The sequence below is a fragment of the Ursus maritimus genome, unplaced genomic scaffold (assembly GCF_017311325.1).
Source record: "Ursus maritimus isolate PB19 unplaced genomic scaffold, ASM1731132v1 scaffold_18, whole genome shotgun sequence".
Classification (NCBI taxonomy): domain Eukaryota; kingdom Metazoa; phylum Chordata; class Mammalia; order Carnivora; family Ursidae; genus Ursus; species Ursus maritimus.
This window is the reverse complement of record NW_024424230.1, coordinates 47,004,681-47,026,836: the sequence shown is the minus strand read 5'-3', so window position 1 is coordinate 47,026,836 and position 22,156 is coordinate 47,004,681. Positions and strand designations below refer to the sequence as shown.

Genomic DNA, 22,156 nt, shown 5'->3' with positions numbered 1-22,156 from the left:
TAAGCTCAGAAATGTGGCCTTATTCTCCCTGTCCTCTCCCAGTACAGCTTCTTAGATCAGACATCCTACCACCGAGGCTTGACTGGGGGACTCTGTAATTTTACTAACGTCAAGATCGTTTTATAAGCTACCATGTAAAAAGTTAAATGCACATATTCAAATTCCCACTAAATATGGATTTCCTTGGACAACGAAAAAAGCAGTTCAGTAGACGAAGGGAAGATTTAGTTTTAGGAGGCCCAAAAATAAAATGTGCCACTAGCATCTTTACCCGGGAACACCAAAGACTAATAATAAATTAAAAGGAGAAATTCATTGGTGGGGTGTTTATTAGTATCCATGCAAAGCCACTCACCAGCACAGTTTCCCCAGTTCCCATTTTTCTTTCTTCAATGTAATTTAATAACAGGAAAAAATATAAAGTAAGAAAAAGTGTAAAAATATTACTGGCACAGTTACATTTAACATTAAGTTCTAACCAAAATTTGCACAGAACAAAAGAGAATCTGGAAACCATGTGAGCACTCCAACTGTCTGAATGCGTAAGGTAGAAAGTGGGAGGCAGGGGCGCCTGGGTAGCGCAGTCGTTAAGCGTCTGCCTTCAGCTCAGGGCGTGATCCTGGCGTTTCGGGATCGAGTCCCACATCGGGCTCCTCGGCTGGGAGCCTGCTTCTTCCTCTCCCACTCCCCCTGCTTGTGTTCCCTCTCTCGCTGGCTGTCTCTCTGTCACATAAATAAATTAAAAAAAAAAATCTTAAAAAAAAAAAATTTAAGAAAGTGGGAGGCAGATAGAATATATGGTAAAAGAAACTATATGATTCATGTTGTTGATAAAAATAGTTGTCCTTTAAACTAAAAATTTTCAATAATACCTAAAATAAGTCATTGTCCAGGAACTTAATGGGGTCAAAATCTTTGCTGTGTCTCTTAAATTACCAGCCAATATTTTTTTATTTCTTTTGGAGTAGGTTTTTTTTTTTAATAGTTTAAAAAGATTTCATTGAATTCTCTCCCACATAGCATTTAACTCTTGAAATGTGGCCATTTAAAAGCATTTTGGATTTGACTAAATGTTGGTAGTGTAGCATGGGTAGTGGAAAGAATGAAGGTGGGGCCGTTCATCATCGTCGTCCCTTTAATCTATGCTTAGATCCCACTGAGATCCTGGAGGAGCCTGATTTGTTAGAGTCTCACTCTTCTGGTCATCCTGGCACCCCTTTGGTCATTTGGGCTAACGCCATTTTTTTTTTTTTTTTTTTTTTTTTAGAGAGAAAGCAAGAGAGAGCATGGGTGGGAGGAGCAGATGGAGAGGGACAGAGAGAATCTTATACGGGCTCTGTGCAGAGCACAGGCCCAATGCAGGGCTTGATCTCACCACCCTGAGATCATGACCTGAGCTGAAATCAAGAGTCAGACACTTAACTGACTTAGCCACCCAGTACCCCTCCCCCTACTTTTTGGACGCAATGAAAGAGAAACATCAGTAGTTCAAGTGTGCTGAATTAAAGGTAGGGTTTTGACCGATAGAGGTGGGGAGAAGAGAAGTATGCATTTCGTGCATTTCATGAAGGAAACAACGTGAACAATTGTGGGCATGAAGTCAGGAGGACAGAACAGCTTACAGTAGCCCAGTTTGGCCGGTGCAAAGACACAAAGCAATGAAGAAACGGAAGGGAAGGTAAGCTAGGGCAAACTGGTGAGATCTCTGCACAATTAAATGACATGGACCTCAGGCATGTCTATAGGTCTTGGCTAATTCATCTACAAAACTGTAAATTGGGAACCTACCTTACGTTATTCCCAACTCCACATTTTCAACTGCCACACTACAGACCTGAATATTGATGAGAAGAGGTGGTACACAGATTCTAGAGTTGTTGATATAGAGGTGACCTTAAAAGCGGCGGTTGGTGAATTTACCAAAGAATAATGTGCAGACAGAAGACTAGAGGACCAAGAGTAAAATATAAGGTCACACCCATGGTCAAAGGAAAGAAGAAAGAAGCAGACCACCAAGGAGATTAAAGTATTGTGTGGAGAGGAAGAACGAGAATCAGGATGGGGACCCTCCCAACAGGGTCATTACCACAAGAAATCAAGAAAGATGGAAAACGCTCAGGAAATGGGATTTGGCACTGAAGATCTGATTGCTGGTCCTTAAGAGAACACAGTTTGTAATAAACATGTCTAAGAACAAGCAGCCCGTAGATCTGGCCCACACTGAGAATGACGAGGTAAGACGAATTCCAGAACCCCTGGTTCTCATATGTAGCATTCCAGGTAACATGCCCACTGATGTCTCGAAATAGGTAAGTTTGGCGAGATCAAGCAATCTGGATGAACAGAACTGAAGCTTCTCAAGAGGAACTGAACAGCTTGCTCACCATTTTGACTCACTTCATGCCAGTAGGGTTAGCTGGACCAAGAGGGAGTTTGGACCATGCCCATCTCATGACTCATTTCTTGCCTCTAATGGAGAACAGTATTTGCAGTGGCGATGCCTGATTTAGGAACAGCCTGAGTCCGTGTTACCCAGTGCTCGCTGGTCCAGCCCTTTCTTCAGAAGCAGGAAAAACAAAAGAATAATTAGGAACGAATGAAGGTTCCAGAGAGGAAGAGGAAGGTTAGAAGCAGGCTCTTTGCAATGACCCTGAATCCTTGGGTGATCATCTCCCCACAGAGATGAAGTGATGGAGCCATCATGGGAAGCAAGGCCCCTGGAAGGGATGGGTGCTTTCCTCCCCAAGTCATTCATACCCAATAACAAGCACACAGCAGATAACACACAGATTGAAGGCTGTGTGCTGTTGGAAGCAGACACAGGCCTGTGGGAATCCCCTGAACCAAGGCATGAGAAACATTCTTTTTCCTAACACCTGTAACACTCTCCAGGATGACTGTTTCTCTTAAAGCCATAGGCGTCTGTTTTCGCATTTGCTCCTTGGAGACAGAAACAGGATTACGATATATGGTGCTTTTTCTCATTTCCTGCTATGTGTTGTTTTAAGTTTCTGTGACAGCTCTTCTATTCTTTCCTCCAAATGGTGAATCTATGTATGGCCACCCCTCCCCACCCCTGTTGATGGGGCACAGACTTACAATGGGAATGTTTAGGGCATGGAATGCTCTGTAACCAGTGATTTTTCATCTGCTTTTTTAGGAAAAAAAAAAAAATCTTTCTACACATTTCAAGCCCACTTTGCTGGTGCAACAGAGGCACCAGATAGAATCTCTCTTTGAAGATCTGGAAGCACATTTGGCTTCAGAGTCATCATTTGGGTCATCACTGACCTCAGTGCCATGAGCCTTGGGACAAGCACCGGGGACTGGAGCCAGAAGACGTGGGTTTGAGGATCAACTCTACTTGGGGAGCTGTGAGGTTCAGAACAAGTTGCTTTAAAAACAAAAACCGAAGAACAAAGCGTGAAGTCTCAGTTCTCAGTTTCCTTCTCTGTAAAGTGGGGATAAGAAGCCAATTTACTTACTTCACAGGATTATGTGAAGATGATGAAAATCCTCCATGAAAGCATTTCCATTAACTTAAAACACTCTGCAACTATAAGGGTTTTATAACTAGAGATGCAGCTGTAGGGGCATAGGAGCTCAGGCTAAAGCTTCACGGGTGAGTTTGAAAAGTTGGCTGATAAAAGAAATCCCAAATGAAGTTTGACTTCTTACTGTTTATCTTTTTGTCCTACAAGTGGGATGCTAGAAAAACAAATAAATCGAAGCTGTTTTTCAGTTAGCTTCCAGTGCCCCCATACAACAGACTTAGAAAGTTGTTTGTTTTTAAGTGACTTGCCCCAAATCTCACAGCTAACAAGTGTAAGCACAAGATTCACACCTGAAATTCAGGCCTGCAGAAATGGGCTGCCAGAGGTTCTTGTTTCATAATGGCTTAAACTAAAGAACAGGTGCAGAAAGATCTTAGAGGGGGCATCTGAGTGAAGGCCTAGTGCCAGGACCTCGACTCGGAGGTGAGGGCCACCCCACGACTCCTGGGAGAGCCGCCCTCAGGCGAGGAGCTCATTCTGACGGGAGAAGCCTGAACTGGGGCATTGGTAGACGGGATGCTTGTGGACGCCATCCTGGGGGGCACATGCCAGCTGCCTCCTAACTCAACACCCCTGGCAGCTTGGGCTAAATCCCCAAGCAGAGGAATAACTCAATTCATGAGTCAACAACATAATAATGTGGAGCTCTGTGAACAAAGGACATGTCAAGTCTGTAAAAACTTCCATCGCGGGGGGGAGAGGGGCCCCTCTCCCCTTCAGTCAGCCCTGGGGCTGACAGAGACAAGCAACCAAGACCTGTGTGGGTGACGTCACCAGGCACTGCGGGGCCTCCACCGAAGACGTGGCCCATTACACCTCCTGAGACGGCACACAGATGACTTACATGGTGTCATTCCTGCACCGATTTTCTTCTCTCTTTATCTCGTTCCCGTGCTCCTGCCAGTGCCTGTGTTTGAATCAAAAATTTTAAATCTAAACTACGGATCTAAGTTTTTCTCATTATCGGGCCCCTCTCCATGGGAGCCCTGTGTTCCTTCTGGCTATGCTTCCCCTGCCTGAGAAGATCCAGCGTACGTGACGCTCTGGGCACGCACAGCAGCTTTATGAGCAGACGGAAGTGGGCCTGACCCCTGGTCCTGACTTTTTCCACCCCCAAGACTCCAGAAAGTCACTCAGCACCAGGTCTGTGTTGTTAGAGGTGAAGAACAGGAAGGCAGATGTCATTCAAAGTTGAATTTCACATTATTGTTCGCTACCCCACTCCTTTTTAACATCTCCCCCCAATTTAACATCCTTTAAATCCCTACCTTTGCGGTATGGTTGGTCTGTTGTTGTTTTTCAGGGGAATTTACATTTTCCTGCTAGGAAATACTGGACTTTGCCAGACACATATGACAAATCAATTTCCCATTCACATTCTGCTTTCCCGGGACGTTGGGAGAATTCGTGAGATGCAGCCTGGAAGACACAGCCTGCTCTTGGAGAAATACGGTATATTAATATCACATTTAACAGAATGTTCTTTTCACAAAAGGCAAGTAACTGGCCATTCACTGGTTTCAAACCGGCCCACCCCTGCCGTGGGAGACAACACCTGTGGTCTCCGTCACCCGCGGCAGCTTGACTCTTCTGAGGGCGCACACATTTCCACTGAACGGTAGTCAAGTCTCTGATTAGCAATGTTGCCAGATTAGTAGGATTCTTTCCTCAAATGTGAGTCTAACAGGTTGCTAAGAAACTTACTCAAATTTTCCTCTCCAACTTTGTTCCTACGCTGCCTGTCTTCTTCTCCCACCATTCTGGGAGAGAATCCCAATCCATCCCATAAAACGGAATTTTGCTGTAATGAGAAACCAGGTCAGCTAGTGTCAGCAGCAACTAGCAATACCTATGAAGGCTAAAAAATAAATTCACTATTTGAACATTGCATTGGTCACGGTTTTAATCATGTAGTGTGATTTTTTCATTCCTGTCTTATCTCTTCCATGCTATTGTACCTGCAACGCCAGGCTGAGCAGAAATGCCTTCTGGAAATGCAGTGCTGAGGAAAGAGAAGAGCAGGTCGACACAGGCAGTCAAAAACCATCTTCTTGATAAAATGCTACCCTTTCCTTCCAACTATGAACAACAATAGCAAAGGCATAATTAGCTTAGTCAAGTCTATTGGAAAGAAAGCATCACTGACTCTCCAAAGGCAGGTTCCGAAAAGCTGCCTGGAGGTCCCACATGCTGCAAGTGGGGCTGGCCAGAGCCTTCCTCTCCTGGAAAATGAGGTTTCTGTTTAGGCCCCTGGATAGGATACCACTCATCCCCCTCCTGCTTTTCTCCTGCTCTTTTCCTCTCTCTCCTGATGTGGCAAGCGGTACCAATCTCTTTTTGCTTTATGTCCGTTTTGTTCTTCTGATGGAGGAGATGAGAAGGATAGGAGGGGGGCCATAAATGATGTCCTCACTTTGTGCCTTCCCCTAGGTGACAGTTCACGTGAGGCCAGCAAGTGGGCTGTTCTCAGAATTGTTTCCCAAGAGTTTTGCTTTGTTCTATTTCCCCTGTAAGCCTCCCTGACTTATTTTTGCTGTTGAGAAATTTGAACTCTTGATGGAATGAATATGAGGAAAACATTTTCTGTTTGTTTTCTTTTATATTGTTTGTTTGTTTTTATTCTGGGTCCACTATAAAATCTCTTAGCAAGTCATTATGTTTTCATAAGGAAAACCCAAGCTTTGGTCTAGTGATCCTTCCCTTCATTCTTATACAAGAAGGAGGGCCTGGGAAGGTTTCCTGGTACCATCAGGGGACATCACAGACTCAGCGACAGGTCCCTATGGTGGGTACATGATGACAGCAGAAAGGCCATGAGTGGAACAGGGATGCCAAGAGTAACTATTCAGGCAAGTCCTCAAGGAAGCATTCCAGTAGGACCCTTTATCCCAGACAGATTAAGGTGCTGATTCTGTTGACTTCAAAGCATGACAATTCTGGCCAAGCTTTTCTCAGTCAAGCCATCAGAGCAGCCAGAAGGAATCCTATTCTCTTGATGCAATTGGAGGCATGATTCTCAATACCATGGGGTGCAAGGATGTACTTTTTCCAACTACACGTAGCCCTGCCCACCCAGAATCACTGCACTTGAGGAGAAATGCCGCTCACTCATGAGAATGAGCTATTGCTTCATGGTGAGGAGGTTAAATAAAACAAAGCAAAACAAAACTGTTGGGAACCATTAGAATCTGCCGTGTGTGTGTGTGTGTGTGTGTGTGTGTGTTTGGCCCGTGAGAAAAATTATTCTCAGCTCTCAGACTTTCCTAAAGCATGAACAGTGTTAAGAGATCCAACTTTTGATTTGAACTTGGGATTTTAAATTTAATGTGACATATTAATGAAAGCAATGTGAGGTATTTACTCAAATCATAGTTTTCTGCAGGGTAGTGCACGATTCAGTCATGGATAAATCAGGAGCGTACTCCAGACTCTGAAAGAAAGAGGACCAGAAATCACAATGGTGGGGGAGGGGGATAAAAAGACACCACCCAAAACAGAGTTATTTAAGTTTCAGAGGCAAACGATACTATTTGAGGGAAGTATTAAAAGCCGTGCACAGTCATAAACTCTATGAAGGCAAACAGTTGCATGCACTCTGCTCACCCTCACGGCACGGAGTATGTGTAGTGACACTGGGGACCTTCGCGGAGCGGGAGCCCTGTGCTCTTGGTCACTGAGCATACTTCTCTCCTGAATGTCAAGCCATCTGATGGCTCAACCCTTTATATACATTTGGATGTAGCTAAGTTGTGTTTTCATTAGTGGTAACTCAAGTGAATTGAGAAACATGACAGACTGAGCCTAAGATTTTAGTGAGGTTCAATAACACTGGTTTGATTTTAGAAGGACACACATTTTTCTATTTAAAACATTTCTCTGAGGGCTCTAAAGGCTCCAGGGCATTCTTTTTAAAGGTGAAAATGTATTCCTGCGCAAAATGAAAGAAATTGGGATGCGAATGTGAAATTTTCCTTGAAATCCATGTACATGGAATCATGAAGGTTCCATAGAAACTTTCTGGGAGCTATTATTTACTGAGTGCTTACTATGTGCCAGGCCAACTGGTTTATAAATGTTGGATGAATGAATGAAGGAAGGAAGGAACAAATGAACAGTCCTACAGAATACTTAAATGCTTACTAATATTTCCTTTTTACCAATGAGGAAACTGAGGCTTGGAAGGCTGTAAGAAGTCACCTCATCTGATAAATCTTGGAATAGAATTCAAACCCAAACTCTCTGATTCTATGTGATGTGACAGAGATTCAAAACAGTGCTGGGAACAATCACATACCCTTAAAACCCCTCCGCCTTAGGCTGGCTGATGAAGATAGCTTTTATTTTTCTCCTTGAAGTTCCTAACTTCCCCCAATGAGTGCCAATGTCCTCATTCATTTTCTCACATTACTCATCTCTTTTACCCACAAAATTCTGGTTGAAATTAGTGGAATCTTCATGCTTAGGAGCTTCTAATGACACAGAGAACTGGGAATACTAACCCAATGTTCTGATCTTTTAAAAAAGCCCAGACAGAAAAGAATATTGGCCCCAGCGGTCAAAACCCAGACAACTCCAGTTTTGATGGGACAGCTCCCAAAAAGTTCAGATGCTTCCCTGAACTTATCCAAACCTTGGGCGGTCTCCTGCTTTTCCGGAGGGAACATGCTTGGTGGATGATGCACCAAGTTTGAAACACATGGAGAATGCCCTCCATAGGGACTCTTGGGTCTTATGTGAGGTTAAATCCCAATTGCACATCAGGCTGCCATGGTATTTTTTTCTCTGGAGAAATATAAGCAGGCTTTGTTGTGTTGCAAATGAAATCTCAACCACACAGAAAGCACTGGAAGTTATATTAGGTGAAGTTATTAAACTTCTGTTTTTGGTCTTTACTTACTAAGTACCTACCATGTGCCAGATACTTCCCTAGATGCTTCACCCAAATTATCTTCTTTAATCTTGTCAACAAACCCACAACATAGTTGTTGTCTCCACTTAACAAATAAGGAAACTGAGGCCTGGGTTGATGAAGTAACATGACCAGAGTCATATGACTTATAGGTGGCAGTTGGGATTGGAACCAATTCTATCCATGTCCGAAATGTGTGCACTTAACCACACCATCATGTGCCCTGATCAGCCCAGAAAGACATGAGCAAAGATTTCATTTGTGGGTGGATTTGTACTCTACCTTTATTTCCATTCGACTGCAGCCTCCTCTGGTCCATTCTAGAAGCAGGGATGGAAGTAGTGGAGCTGGTGGGCACCTCTGGTTCTCATATAGCAAACATGGGTAACACGGTCAAGTTGCTGGGCAGAGGTCATCAGCTTCAGGCCAAGTGACAGAAGTTAATGAGTTTCAAGGCAAAGCAAACCATCAACTGGCTGGAACCCCTGAGAAGCCATCAGAAAAAAGTCTGACAAGAGAGACTGAGAAATTCATGGGTGACTTTAGAAATCAGAAATAAATCAGGAAGAAAAAACAATTGATGTGCAAGCCAGTTCCCTAAACACTAGAACCTCACAGAATCATTAAAAGTCCCCATAACTTGGGCCCGACTGAAACTGTGGTCCCTTCACTGAAGTAATTTAAATCAACTATTTATTTTGGCTTCCCTTCTCAATGACTTGTTCTAATCGAAATGCTTTGATGGGATGTACAAAAGGAATAAAAATATGATTGAGAAGCCAGAGAGTAATATCTTGGTTTAAAACAATTGTGAACATAAACTTTAATCTCTGGCCATGTTATAAGGGCTATTTTGACCGACTAGGGCAAAGACTTATACTATTTAGAAAAGAATTTGGGGTTTCAGAGTGTGTGAAATGCATTCTACCACTACCCTTACAGAATATATTTCCACCAAAATGCCTCTTATTCTACCTATAAATCAATGCACATTTGATATCTAAAACTCCATGTTTTGGAGGCTTTTATAGTAATCTATGGCTTATAAGAAGCTAGTCAGTTTCATGCTGAGTTTGAGCAATATTTGGGGGACCTGGTCTCCTGCTTCTCCTCAAGCAAACCAGTGGGGTTCCTTCCTGCTTTACGTGAAGTACTTCCATTGATGCACATAAAATTCATCTGTTGGTGGTGTGCTTACCTGAATTGGATATTATCTTCCTGAAGCCAATAACAACAATAAAAAACAAGTGTTAATATTTATTAAAATATTACCATATGTCAGGTATTCTCCAGCAGAACTGGGTATGAAGCCTGGCCGAGCTATTTGACTACCTGTGAGATCCTGGATAAGTTACTTATCTTTCGAATCATCAGTTTTCTTATCTACAAACTGATAATAATACATTGGTTTGAGAAACACAAATACCATATGATTTCATTTATATGTGGAATCTAAAAAACAAATGAACAAACAAAAATCAGACTTTTAAATACAGAAAGTCAACTTGGAGATTGTTGAAGGGGAGATGGTGGGGGATGGGTAAAAATAGGTGAAGGGGATTAAGAGATACAAACTTCCAGTAATAAAAAAAGTAAGTCAAGGAGATGAAAAGTACAGCATAGGGAATAGAGTCAATGATACTGTAATAATGTTGTATGGTGGCAGATGGGGACTACACTTACTGCGGTGAGCAGTAATGTATGGAATTGTCGAATCACCATGTTGTATACCTGAAACTAATATAACATTGTATGTTAATTATATTTCGACTAAAAAAAAAAAAGAGCTGCAAACAGAACCTGAAAACTAAAGGAGACTTAAAAGACTAAAAACCAAAAACCCCCAAAACCCAACATTGGTTTGCACAGAAAACTCAAGAAGATAACATATGTTGTATTAGTTTGCTAGGGCTGTCAAATACCACAGAGTTGGTGGCTTAAACAAAAGAAATTATTTTCTCACAATTCTGGAAGCTAGAAGTCCTAGATCAAGGCGTCAGAGGGTTGATTTGTTCTGAGGCCTCTCTCCTTGGCTTGTACATGGCTGTCTTCCCCTCCAAGGCTTCACATGGTCTTTTCTCTGTGTGTGTCTGTGTCCTAATCTCTTCTTCTTTTATACAAGGAGACCAGTCAAATTGAATTAAGCCTATCCTAATGACCTCACTGTAACTTAATTATCTTTCTACAGACCCTGTCTCCACACATAGCCACATTCTGAGGTACGAAACGATTTCAACATATGAATTTTAGGGAGAAAAAAATTAATCCTAAAACATGGGAAATGCCTAGAACATGGCACACTTTCAATAAAAGCTAGCTCCCCTCTCTTCCCCACTTCCAAGTTTGGTGTAAAGAAGACACAGAGCATGAGGTTCGTGGTCTTTCTGTGGATTGTTCGGGTTCTTTAACAGATACGATAATAATCCCATTAAAACGGGACTTCGTTGCTGTGCATTGGCAGGACTTCCGTTTAAAAACAGAGACAGACTAAACTTCACTTTACATCTCAAAAAGTGTATGTCAAGGTACAAGGAGGAGTTTTTACTTCCAGAACTCTCAGTTCGCATTGATTTAACTTCTAGTCAAAGGCAAGCAAAATCTAGAATGACGGTTACAGCGATGATGATGTGACAGGGTGGTAATAGCAGCTCACATTTACTGAGGACAGACACATATGAAGCTTTTCAAATGCATTCTCCCATTTCATCTATCACATCTTCTACAAATGAGTAGCTGTGTGTGGTCTTTCAAATAAACTGAAGATTTTTTTCAAGGTTTTTTTTTTTTTTTGGTTTTTTTTTTTAAGGAGAACACATGAGGAATTTCTACATGCAAGAAAGGGTAAAATCAATGTTGGTTTCATGAGAAGACTCACCAGCCCAGTTGATCATTGTCACTCCAACTGTAGCTTTGTTGATATTTAAGGACAAATAAATCATGTCTGAATTGACTAGAAAATGCCGACAGCCACTTTTGGAACCAGAGCATATTCTGAAGTACAGAGATTCCTTGGTAGGTGTCGATGGACCGGGAGAGCAGGAGATGACCTGCTTTCAAGTCCTTCTCTACCCAGCACACTGCTCTGCATGCCACGAAGATAAATAGACATCTGTGGAAGGAAGGATGCACCGCCCCACTAGACTTCCGAGTTCTTCTCTCCTTTTGGGATCAGCATGGCTAACAGCTCCGATGGTCTCACTGATCAAACAGCTGTCTGAGCCCCTCTTCTGGACATTCAAGAGACCCCGAAAAACACACTGCTGCAGAAGGAGGGAGGCCACCGCTTGGCCCCTTTGTAATTTACTCTCAAGTGTTCTAGGAGTTTTGAGCAAGAATCTCAGTCACGTGAATGTATCTGTGGAACAATTGTTGGGAAAGTAGAAAAAGCAAACGCTGACATTTCCAAGGTTTTTATTTAATGGTACTTCTACATCCACCTCCCAAGAGAGACAGATGTGGCAGCTTCCACTGACAGTGATGGAAACACACATTTTGAAATGTTGCAAGTCATAGAAACATTTAGGCCATGGTAATGCCTGCCGGATTCTGCTTTGCCTGCTTCTGTCAGGAGAGGCAGGCTGCCTCTTCCCCATTTAGCTCAATGCAACCACCCATCAGAAAGGGTCAAGTGGGCATTGCTTTGGGTAACTCTTCCAGACTTGAACAAAGGCATAGGGGAGACAGATGCACGCAGAGAGCTGCTTTCTGTCAGCTCGCTCTCTGGACATGCTCAGGCCTGCGAGCAGGGCTTTTGAGTTTCTGGCCTGCTGTCATCCCCATTGAGCAGCAGCCTTGGCTGGGTCATACACAACATTTTTTCTGTCTGAAGGATGACCTGGTTAGCAAAGGACAAATAGTAGAGCTCCCAAAAAATAATTAAGTCTTTGGACCTCTTTCTGCAAACACAAATCTGTGTGAGGTTTTCTGGAGCAAACGCTGTAGACTGCATTCCAAAGGCCAAAAGGCAAAACACCATGCTGGTCAGTAACCCATGGTCTCTCCATAAATAGCACCATGCCTTTCTGAAGCAATGAGACAGAATGTTAGACAGTCCCATTTGTGGTACCAGCTGGATGGAAGCTTTACTAATACACATGAATATGACAGAGACCACAGGGATGGACCGAGGACCAGGGACCAATTCAGTCAAAGCACAGTATGTTGGACAATTCATTTAACTACTTGGGGCCTCAGTTTCCTCAGCTCTAAAGTTAGGCTAATAACTCTGTTCTAGGAGGTAATCCATTTAACCAGAGCAGTCACTGAGCCCCTACTACTTGTGCAGTACCGTGCTAATGACTGGTGGCAAAGACCAAGCACAATGTGAGCGCCCAGCTGAATAGCTGCCTCATAAAACGCTTTCCCCAAATGTTTGCTGCCTATGGAAGAAGGGTTGGGAAAGAGATAGCCCTGGGTTTCCTTTGAAAATGTGGGTATGTATTCAGGTTCTTGGGTTATTTATTCAAAGTATTACAAATCGCCTTCTTCTACAGGCATAATGATTAAGCACCAGAAGCAGAAAACGAAGGCCCTGGGAGCAGAGAGTTAAGACAGGAACAGTGAGCTCTCTTTCAGCTCAGCAGGACCTTGACTGAGCTTTGACATATGTGAATAGACTCCCAGGAGAATCCATGGCTTCAGATCTAGGTCCAAATAGGTAGAGTGGAGGGGAAAGGTGCCGGGGGTGGGGGGTGATGAAAGGGGCAAATTAATCTATTACAATGAAAAGTATAGGATAATTCCTAGGAACAAACTAACAGACGTGTTTATCCCGTGAGCAGCCTTAGTGATTTCAGTGGTTGGCTGGAGGGAGGGGAAAATTGAGCTAGCATTAATCATGCTCCCAAGTTCAACGCCAGCTTCTCACAAAAGAGACGATAACTGGTAAACGCCACCCTGGTCCTCACAACACCCAGGGTCAAGGCCTGGCTGGAATCACCCAACAGGATTTCAGACGAGGCCTGGAAACATGTGCAGTTAAGCTTCTTCCGGAATACATGCTGCATGTAGAAATGGATTTTTCTCAAGCTAAAGAAAATCTGAACTGAATAAGAGTAACTGGGTGCGTTAGAGAATCCCATACTTTTTTTTTTTTCCCCTCAGGAGAAGCATGTGGCCAAAACCAGCCAGCGGCACTAACCCCACCTATCTGAAGCCCAAGTTTGGATAGTAGCTTTTTTTTGTTCAATAGAAAAATAGAAATCCTTTTTAACAACCATGTATCCTCCAGTTGCCTTTTCCTTGTGTTTTGTGATTTCTTTTGGCACTCTCGTGCTCCTCTAAGGGTTAACAGAAGGTTAGCGAAGATGACCTCGGGGAGTCGGAGGAGTTGGTGCTTCAGAACATCCCCTGGGCGGGGACCGCAGATGGCAGGTCAAAATGGACATCACTCTTCTTCAGCTGCCTGGTATGCACCTTACGAAACCAGGCACACCCCTGCTAAAATAACTAATTGGCCTGCGCTCAGGGCAAATCCCAAGTGCGTTCCTTCTTCCAGGGACATATGGAGAAGCAAAGGGTGGAAGTTGAGTATGGAGAGAGGAGGAGAGGAGGTGGGGCATACTGAGATGGCAGACAGGGGAAGTAAAGGCACACCAGAGCGTCCGATGCAACCGATCTGTGCGGAGACCCTCCAAATGCTGGAATGTCTTCCATGCCAAAGATGCTCAGGATGAGTCCAATTTTAGCCCAGGAGAAATGAATCATCTATAGGGCAAAAGGTTTAAAGAGAAAAAAAGCATTATTCCAAGTATGCAGTGCTGTCCCCATCCAAAACTTCTAGGTCAAATACAGTGAAGAACTGATGTGGGAAAAAGAAAGCAGCCCGAGCTCTGAGTGCTCTGGGTCGGCTGGCAGCTGTCCTCGTCCTCACACCACTTATGTCCCGGCCCTGTTGGTGGGCTATGGGAGGAAATCTCAGGCCTTGTACCTCTTGTTGCTTGGGGAATGCAGGCTGGGAGTTTCTGACTTGTACACCCTTTAATTAAAGGGGATACAACCTTTACGATGATGATGATGATGATAAAAACATCTCAAAAAAGAATGGGGCACGCACAGGCTTCTGTATTATTCCAAGCTCTGTGGAAGGCGAGAGGGTCTCAAACAGTAAAATCTTATTTGCTCATGCAGCTCTGAGTAACTGAAGGGGGGAAAAGCTCAGAAAATAATTGATTAGATGCCAATTCACATAGCTCACTTAGTCTGCTTTTTATTATCAGTATTTCTTTAAAAGGCTAATAGATCCTGTTCTTGACAAGCATGAAGCCAGAAGGTGGGCTCTTATCCAGTGTTTTCATTTTTCAGCCCTCAAGAGGCAATGATTAGATCTTACTATTGAATGCACAAACCACACTCACTGTGTGAACTCTCTGAGAGCACTCCCCACCTAGAGATTAAAAAAAAAAGTAGAGAAGTTTTATTTGAAGGATTGTAAAAGGAAGAAGGAGGAGCATTCTGGGTCTCTTTGGGCCAACTGATTAAGGATGAGTTGATTTTCTTATGACCACTCTCAATCTACTCTCCCGGGGAGGAGGGAAACCTGAGAAGACTACACTTCAGTGATTTAATTCCAGGTCTAAGAATAGCCAAACCTGAGCTGGAGAGTAGAAGGCAACCAGTGAAAGAGTGTTTGCAAAGTGATCGAAATCCTTGAATCCTAGGTAATTGCTGTGAGTGGAGTTTCTCTCTCCCACATTGTATAAACTGTAACTGAACTTAGGACGATATGCCAATCAATGGATGCTCTCCACAGATTGCATGATTTAAAACTGAGCTACAAGGAGCCAAACGTGATTAAAATGTGCTTCCAGTCATAACTGCATGTCAATGCTTCTCAGAGGCATCCTTGGGTCCGATAAGCACTGGGCACATTTTATTCATTACAACACAGTCAATATCAAGTTGCCACACATTTTATCTGTGTCTGCCGTGTAACTACCCTCAACATATCCTAAATGTGCAGCACTCTCTCCTTCCTAATGGGATTGATTAGTGAGTCTCTGGGTATGCCCTTGGGGGTTAGCTATCCACTTCCATCACCAGTCGAGTGAATGAACAGAGAAAAGATCTTTTCTCCAAGGAAAAAGACATGCAAGTGAATGGATGGCCCTAAATCCTAGTCCCTGGGGTTAGCTCCTAGATAATCCCAGTTCCTTCTGATGATGGCAGACTCCCCCTATGAGGTGCTGGAGGCGCTGCCTGGGCTGGAGGTCCTTTCCAGTATTTGGTTGGTTAGATAGTTTATTTGTGATGCTATGACTAAGGAGTTTCTTACAGTTCTCAGGTTAAATCCTTATCTTTTGGGGATTATAATTCAGTTACAAAATGTTTCTCCTAAACTGAAACTTGGTATACTAAGTCTTGGTCAGAATAAAAACATTATAAGACATTTCCATAAATGTAACTTACACCTTAAAAATTGTTTTGTAAAATAGTAAAACCGTATCTTCAGAACATATGCAGATGTGATTTATAGTTTCATGTTTCTTATTTCCTTGTTATTTGTTTACATACAAATATGGTCACCTACCTTTTTAAAAGTCAGGTTTTTCATTATACCATTTAAATTACATTGTTAAATAAATTTTAATATCACAGAAATTACCTGTCAATATTTACCGATTAGTATTGAGAACATAGCCTCAAGTATAACAATGTGTAGAAATGACAACATAGATGAGTCCAGATATTAAAAACGCAATACATAAATCAATCTTATTACTTTAAGAGCACATTCAATGTCCCCTATCAAAGCCATTGTGCACTGACAGTGAGCCCATCTGTGTTCCCTGGGAGCTGTGAGAAACAGGTGATAACACTCAACCCCAGGGAAGGCAACAGGTAAGGGGGTTGAGGGCAAACTCGTCTTTTCTATCCTGTTAGGGGTGAGATGCCATGACAGCATTTCCCCCACGGTATCTCACAAATATATTAGTGTTTTTTTTAAGGGAGGTTAAATATGTTGAGCCTTGGAAAATTTGCTACTATAACCATAGCACCGTCGATGTGAAACCCACATATCGTTGTACTTCATTACTCTGTTTTGTCTACCGTATTTTCCCCATGGCTCTTACTACAGAAATGCTCAGCCAGGGGTCGCCTGGGTGGCACAATGGGTTAAGCCTGTCACTCTTGTTTGACTCTTGGTTTCAGTTCAGGTCACGATCTCAGGGTCATGGGATTGAGCCCCACATCCATTCTGCGCTCAGTGCAGAGTCTGCTTAAGACTCTCTCTCCCTCTCCCTCTGCCCCTCCCCCCCAAATAAATAAATAAATCCTTAAAAAAAAGAAAAGAAAAAGAAATACACGGCCAGGTTCTCACTCTTTGCCACCCCATGGCTGTATGTATTTGAAGGCTGATAGGCAGTTGGGAAAGGTGGCTGTCACACATTCATGGGGAATTTGAAGAGTTGACACCATCATGCCAACTATTAACACTATATTAAAAAGGCGACATGAGTTTTTTCCAATTTTTCTAATTGACTTTTATTAAATAGGGTTTGTTCACTGCCTCCCTGGTGTCTGTTGTTTTCTCACACTCTTGGCTGACTTACCTTCGCTCCCTGGGCACTTGGGAACACGCTCCCAGCTGGGTGGAGAGGCCTCTCAGAGCTGCCAAATTCGGAGCGAGTTTGTCCTCCACAAAAAAGTAATTAAAATGTTCCAATGTAGTTCCTCTGAGAGGGCTAGAAGCTCTCAAGTTCTCTCCTACTACTTTATCAAAAACTCCTGGGTAGACATTGAACACCGTTAACAGTGCCAAAAATAGAATGCTTTTTTTAATTGAAATAATATATGTATTTATTCTTAAGGCCAAATGAAAGTCCACTATTCTCTTTTTAGACATTTTTATTGGATGGTGTGTGTGCGTGTACGTGTGTGAGAGAGACAGTCACCCCAAAGGAGAGCCGGTGTGTCCCGATCTAATGGGAAATCCATGCTGTATGCTGTTTTTCAAAGAGGTGCGGTGAGAATCCCTGAGAATTCACCAGTCGCTTCCAATTTTTATCATTTCACAGTTACTTTTCAGAAGTGGCTTACTAAGAGCATCTCATTTAAGCCCAGGAGTAAGTTAATACATCAAGAGAATCGTTCAAAACCTTGATGTCTTTTGTTTGTAATTTCCTTGTGTGTTTCATGTCCCCCAGAGCAGATAAACAAGGGGTGTTCACTAATTAGAGTCAGAAACCTCTCAACCCAAAAGGTCTGGAAAATCCCGTGTTCTGTTAGTTCTAACATACATGCATCAGCCATAAGGGATGTCCAATAGTGCAAGACCATAAAATCCCTTCATGTTTTCTGTTTTAGGGAAATCCTGCGTGGTTGCTCTAGGGTCATAAAAAATTACTAATGTGTTTTCTCATGGCGCTGGGCCATAACATAAGGCCCTGTGCAATGGTACTGTAAGCAGCCTGTAATCACAAACAAATGTACTCCACCAGCAGATGAGATGTTATATGAGAAAGTGTGAGAGGTCAGAGCTTGAGCCTTGGTGTCAGCTACGAAGCAGGTCCCTCCATAGCTGCAGGCCCCAGAGGCCATGCAAATGAAAATGACAGTGCCTGGGAGATGGGGGTGGGAAGGGGGATGCCAAGAGAGATGAGGTCATCCCAAAGAACATCCAGCTTCCCTCTGAATGGAAAACAAGAAGAGGCTTCAACTCTGGTGCTATCTGGACTAAGAAAGGAGGTGGAGTTTATGGGTCAGGTTGAGGGAGGTGTGGGAATCCCCACGAGGAGGAGACAGGTGAGATCAGTGGGTGTACCAGGATGGGGGATGGGTAGCCAAACCCGGAGCCAGCAGTCCTGGAGCCAGCCTTGTATCAGCAAGTGAAATGGGTTGTCTATTTCCACCACCACTTATCTGACAAGTTCAATGGTTAAGTTAGTGCATGAGGAGGCAGTTAACATAAGAGCAAGGTTGCTCACCCACTACAGATCTGACTTGGAAGGACATTCAGGGCTGCTTTCATAGACCAAGCATCACTGGCATCATTCTGTACCAGATGAAAGGAAACTCTCACAGAGAAGCTGATATGTTTTGCCTTAGCCTCCAAAAAGGAAGTTTTGAGCTGTGAACAGTGATATTTCTCCAGGTGAGTTCCTGTGCCGTGTAGGAGTGTTTTCCAGAATTCTCAGATGGGGGTGAGAGGGGGATTCCATAGGAGCAGTACAATCAGATTACTGGGAAACAGTGCAGTGACCCAGAAACAGGGCCGTGGAGTGGAAATGTACAGGTTAAAAATCCTGGCTCCACCACTCCCCAACTGATTTTGAGCAAGTTATTTATGCTTTCCAAACTTTGGTTCACTCTTCTGAAAACAAGGAGAGAAATAAGTGCCTTAATGATTGTTGTACAAGTAAATCTCCCACTTAAACACTACTCTTATGCCAGCAACTTCCAGGTCTTTTCTCTCTGGCCCAAATTTCTTTTCTAAGTTTCACAACTGTACACTCTATCCCATGTCCCACAGGCTCTTTGAACCAAACGTTCCAAATGGAAAGCATCATCTTTCCTTCCCTCTAACCTCACAGATCTGTTTTCTACTCAGCTAAAGATGCCATCATGCATCGCCAGAAAACTTGGAAGTCTCTTGAATTTCTTTGCCCCTCATCACCACTCTCCAATCACAGAAACCAGCAAGCTTCAGCTCTTGATTCCAGCTCTTTTGAAGCTCACTCGCTGTATCTCCATCTCTAGTTTGGGTGCCACCATTCAGCCTAGATCATTGCAAGAATCTCCTGTGCCTATGGCTGGCCCCTTCTCCACCCTCCATCCAGAGACACCTTTGGGAAGAGCAAGTCCTTTTGGTTCACTCCCCTCCTTACACAGCTTCTCATTGCCCTCAGGATATTTCTTACCCCAGCTGGCCAAGATCTGGTCCTTTCTTAATACTCTGGCATCATATTTGGTCTCCATAGTTCTGGCACTATAAATTCTCTCTATACTGAACTCTGTTGACTTTCACTCATCTCTGGGCCTTCACAGAGGTTGTTTTCTCTGCCTGGAATCTGTTTCCCTTCCCTTGCCGCCCTCCCCCTCATCTAATTGCCACTCATTCTTTAGGTCAACGTACATATCACCTCCCACAGGAGCTTTCCCTGTGCCACCAAGGCTGGATATGCATCCTCCCAAGTGCGGCCGCTGTACCCTGTAATCTCCTTATCACAGGCACATGACCTTACAATACTGGACTCTCCTGGAACTGTCAGTCTCTACTAGAGAGCAAACTCTTTAAGGATATTGTATCTTCTTTAAAGGAAGGAAGAGAGGGAGGGAGGGAGGGAGGGAGGGAATAATATGACATGTTAAGCACCCAGCACAGAATCAGTCACATACCAACAAATGCAAGTCTCCACTCTATATTGATAAAGTGCACATCTTTACTTTTCTTATCCAGGCCCCATAATTACTTTTTCACACTCAGCAAGGTGGTGAAGTCTCTTCACATCTAGGTACACGAAATTTCTACAGTCAGCCAAGCGTCCCCAAAACCCAGTAGGCTGTATCAGTTTCAGAAGCCTCCAGGTTGGAGGCTTTGTTTGTCCAACAAGGTCTTTATTCTCCTTTACTTTTTTTTTTTTTAATTAACAGACTTTATTTTCTAGAGCAGTTGTGGGTTTACAGAAAAACTGAGTGGAAAGTACAGAACTCCCGTATGCCCCCTCCCTTCGCACCCACACACAGTTTTCCTCTGTTATTAACATCTTGCATCAGTGTGGTACATTTACTCCCATTGATGAACCAGGGTTGGTACATTTTTATTAACTAAAATCCACAGTTTACATTAAGGGTTACTCTTTGTATTGTACAAATCTGGGGGTTTCAACAAATGTATGTACCCACCCTTACGATATCATACAGAATAGCTTCATTGTCCTAAGAGATGCCAGTGTTCCATTTATTCATGGTTCTCTCTTTACCCCTTCTCATCTTCCCAAACCCCTGGCAACCACTGATCTTTTTATAGTCTCTATAATTTTGCCTTTTCCAGAATGTCATGCAGTTGGAATCATGCAATATGTAGCCATTTCAGATTGGCTTCTTTCACTTGATAATTAGCAGTTAAGGTTCCTCCCTGTCTTTTCATGGCTTGATAGCTCATCCCTTTTATCACTGAATATATATTCCATTACCTGGATGCACTGTAATTTGTCCATTCACCTATTGAGAGACATTGGGGCAATTATGAATAAACATTTCTGTGACCATTTCTCTGTGGCCATGAGTTTTCAGCTTACTTGGGTAAATACCAGGGAGCACAATTGCTGGGTCAACTGGTAGACTAGGTTTAGCTTTGTAAGAAACTGCCAAATGGTCTTCCAAAGTGCTTGTGCTATTTTGCATTCTCGCGAGCAGTGAATGAGAGTTCCTGCTGCTCTACGTCCTTGTCAGTATTTGGTGTTGTCAGTGTTTCAGATTTTCATCATTCGAATAGGTGCGTAGTGGGGTCTCATTGTTGTTTTAATTTGCAATTCTCTGAAGATATATGCTGAGCATTTTTTCATATGCTTCTTTTCCATCTGTATATTATCTTTGGTGAGGTATCGGCTCAGGTTTTAGCCCACTTTTTGTTGTTGCTGTTGTCCAAGGTTTATTGGAGATATTACAGTCCAGCAGAAAGATGCAAACAGCTCCACATGGTGTTTTGAAATTCATCCCAACTGTAGGCTGACCTGTAGATTGGACACACTGCCAAAGTCCCAGAATTTTAACATGTCCTTAGTGTCAGGATCTATTTCCATGGTCTCCTGATCCGGGGCTGAGACATGAGGAACATAATTCTTTCTCCTTTCTCTCTCTTCCTCCTGCAGCCTGATGGAGACCCCTCTCCCCGGGCCTCTCTGAATCCACTTCATCAGATGTGTGACATCGCCCGCTACCTTGTCACGGAGATTGTTGCTGGGAATAATGCTGATCTCCTTGCAAACACACTTGTTGGTATGGAAGTTCTCCAGGCACATGTGGTACTCTTCTGGGCTTCTGCCTTCACGGTTTGGGTGCGAACTCAGCCCAGGTTAGTGGGTATGGTAAAATAGAAGTTTTGGCCTACTTTTTAATTGGGTTGTATATTTTTTTATCGTGGAGTTTTAAGAGTGCTTTATGTATTTTGGCTACAAGTCCTTTATCTGATATGTGTTTTACGAATATTTTCTTCCAGTCTGTGGCTTGTTTTTCAGTCATACAATCTCCCACACTTTTGAATGATAGTTTTGAGGGATGTAGAACCCTGGATTGATGGATTTTTTGTTTGAACATTTTAGATATTTCATTCTACTCTCTTGTTGCTTGCATGGTTTTTGAAGAGATGCCCAATGTAATTTATATCTTTGCTCCCCTAAGGTAAGGTGTTTTTTCTTTCTTCTTCTTCTTCTTCTTCTTCTTCTTCTTCTTCTTCTTCTTCTTCTTCTTCTTCTTCTTCTTCTTCTTCTTCTTCTTCTTGAGAGAATCTTAAGAAGGCTCCACGCCCAGTGCAGAGTCCAACATGGGGTTCAGTCTCACAACCCTGAGATTATGACCTGAATGGAAATCAAGAGTCAGATGCTTACCTACTGAGCCACCCAGGTGCCCCTTTCTCTGCTTCTCTAAGGATTTTCTCTTGGTCACTGATTCTCTGAAATTTAAATATGATATGCCGAGGTGTGTACCTTTAGATATTTATCCAACTTGTATTCTCTGGGGTTCCTGAGTCTGT

The 22,156-nt window shown here is 43.0% G+C and overlaps 1 protein-coding gene across 1 annotated transcript; it reads right to left on the bottom strand.

Moving 5' to 3' along the window:
* Positions 1 to 21,086: 21,086 nt before the first annotated feature.
* LOC103664788 (40S ribosomal protein S17-like) lies at positions 21,087 to 21,814 on the bottom strand. Its single transcript, XM_040632660.1, has one exon. It carries the CDS (start codon positions 21,423 to 21,425, stop codon positions 21,117 to 21,119), a length of 309 nt encoding a protein of 102 aa, XP_040488594.1. The 5' UTR covers positions 21,426 to 21,814; the 3' UTR covers positions 21,087 to 21,116.
* Positions 21,815 to 22,156: the final 342 nt, after the last annotated feature.

What these genes read in the sequence shown, in the direction of transcription:
- LOC103664788 (XM_040632660.1), bottom strand. Translation starts at nt 21,425, where the DNA reads ATGTGCCTGGAGAACTTCCATACCAACAAGTGTGTTTGCAAGGAGATC.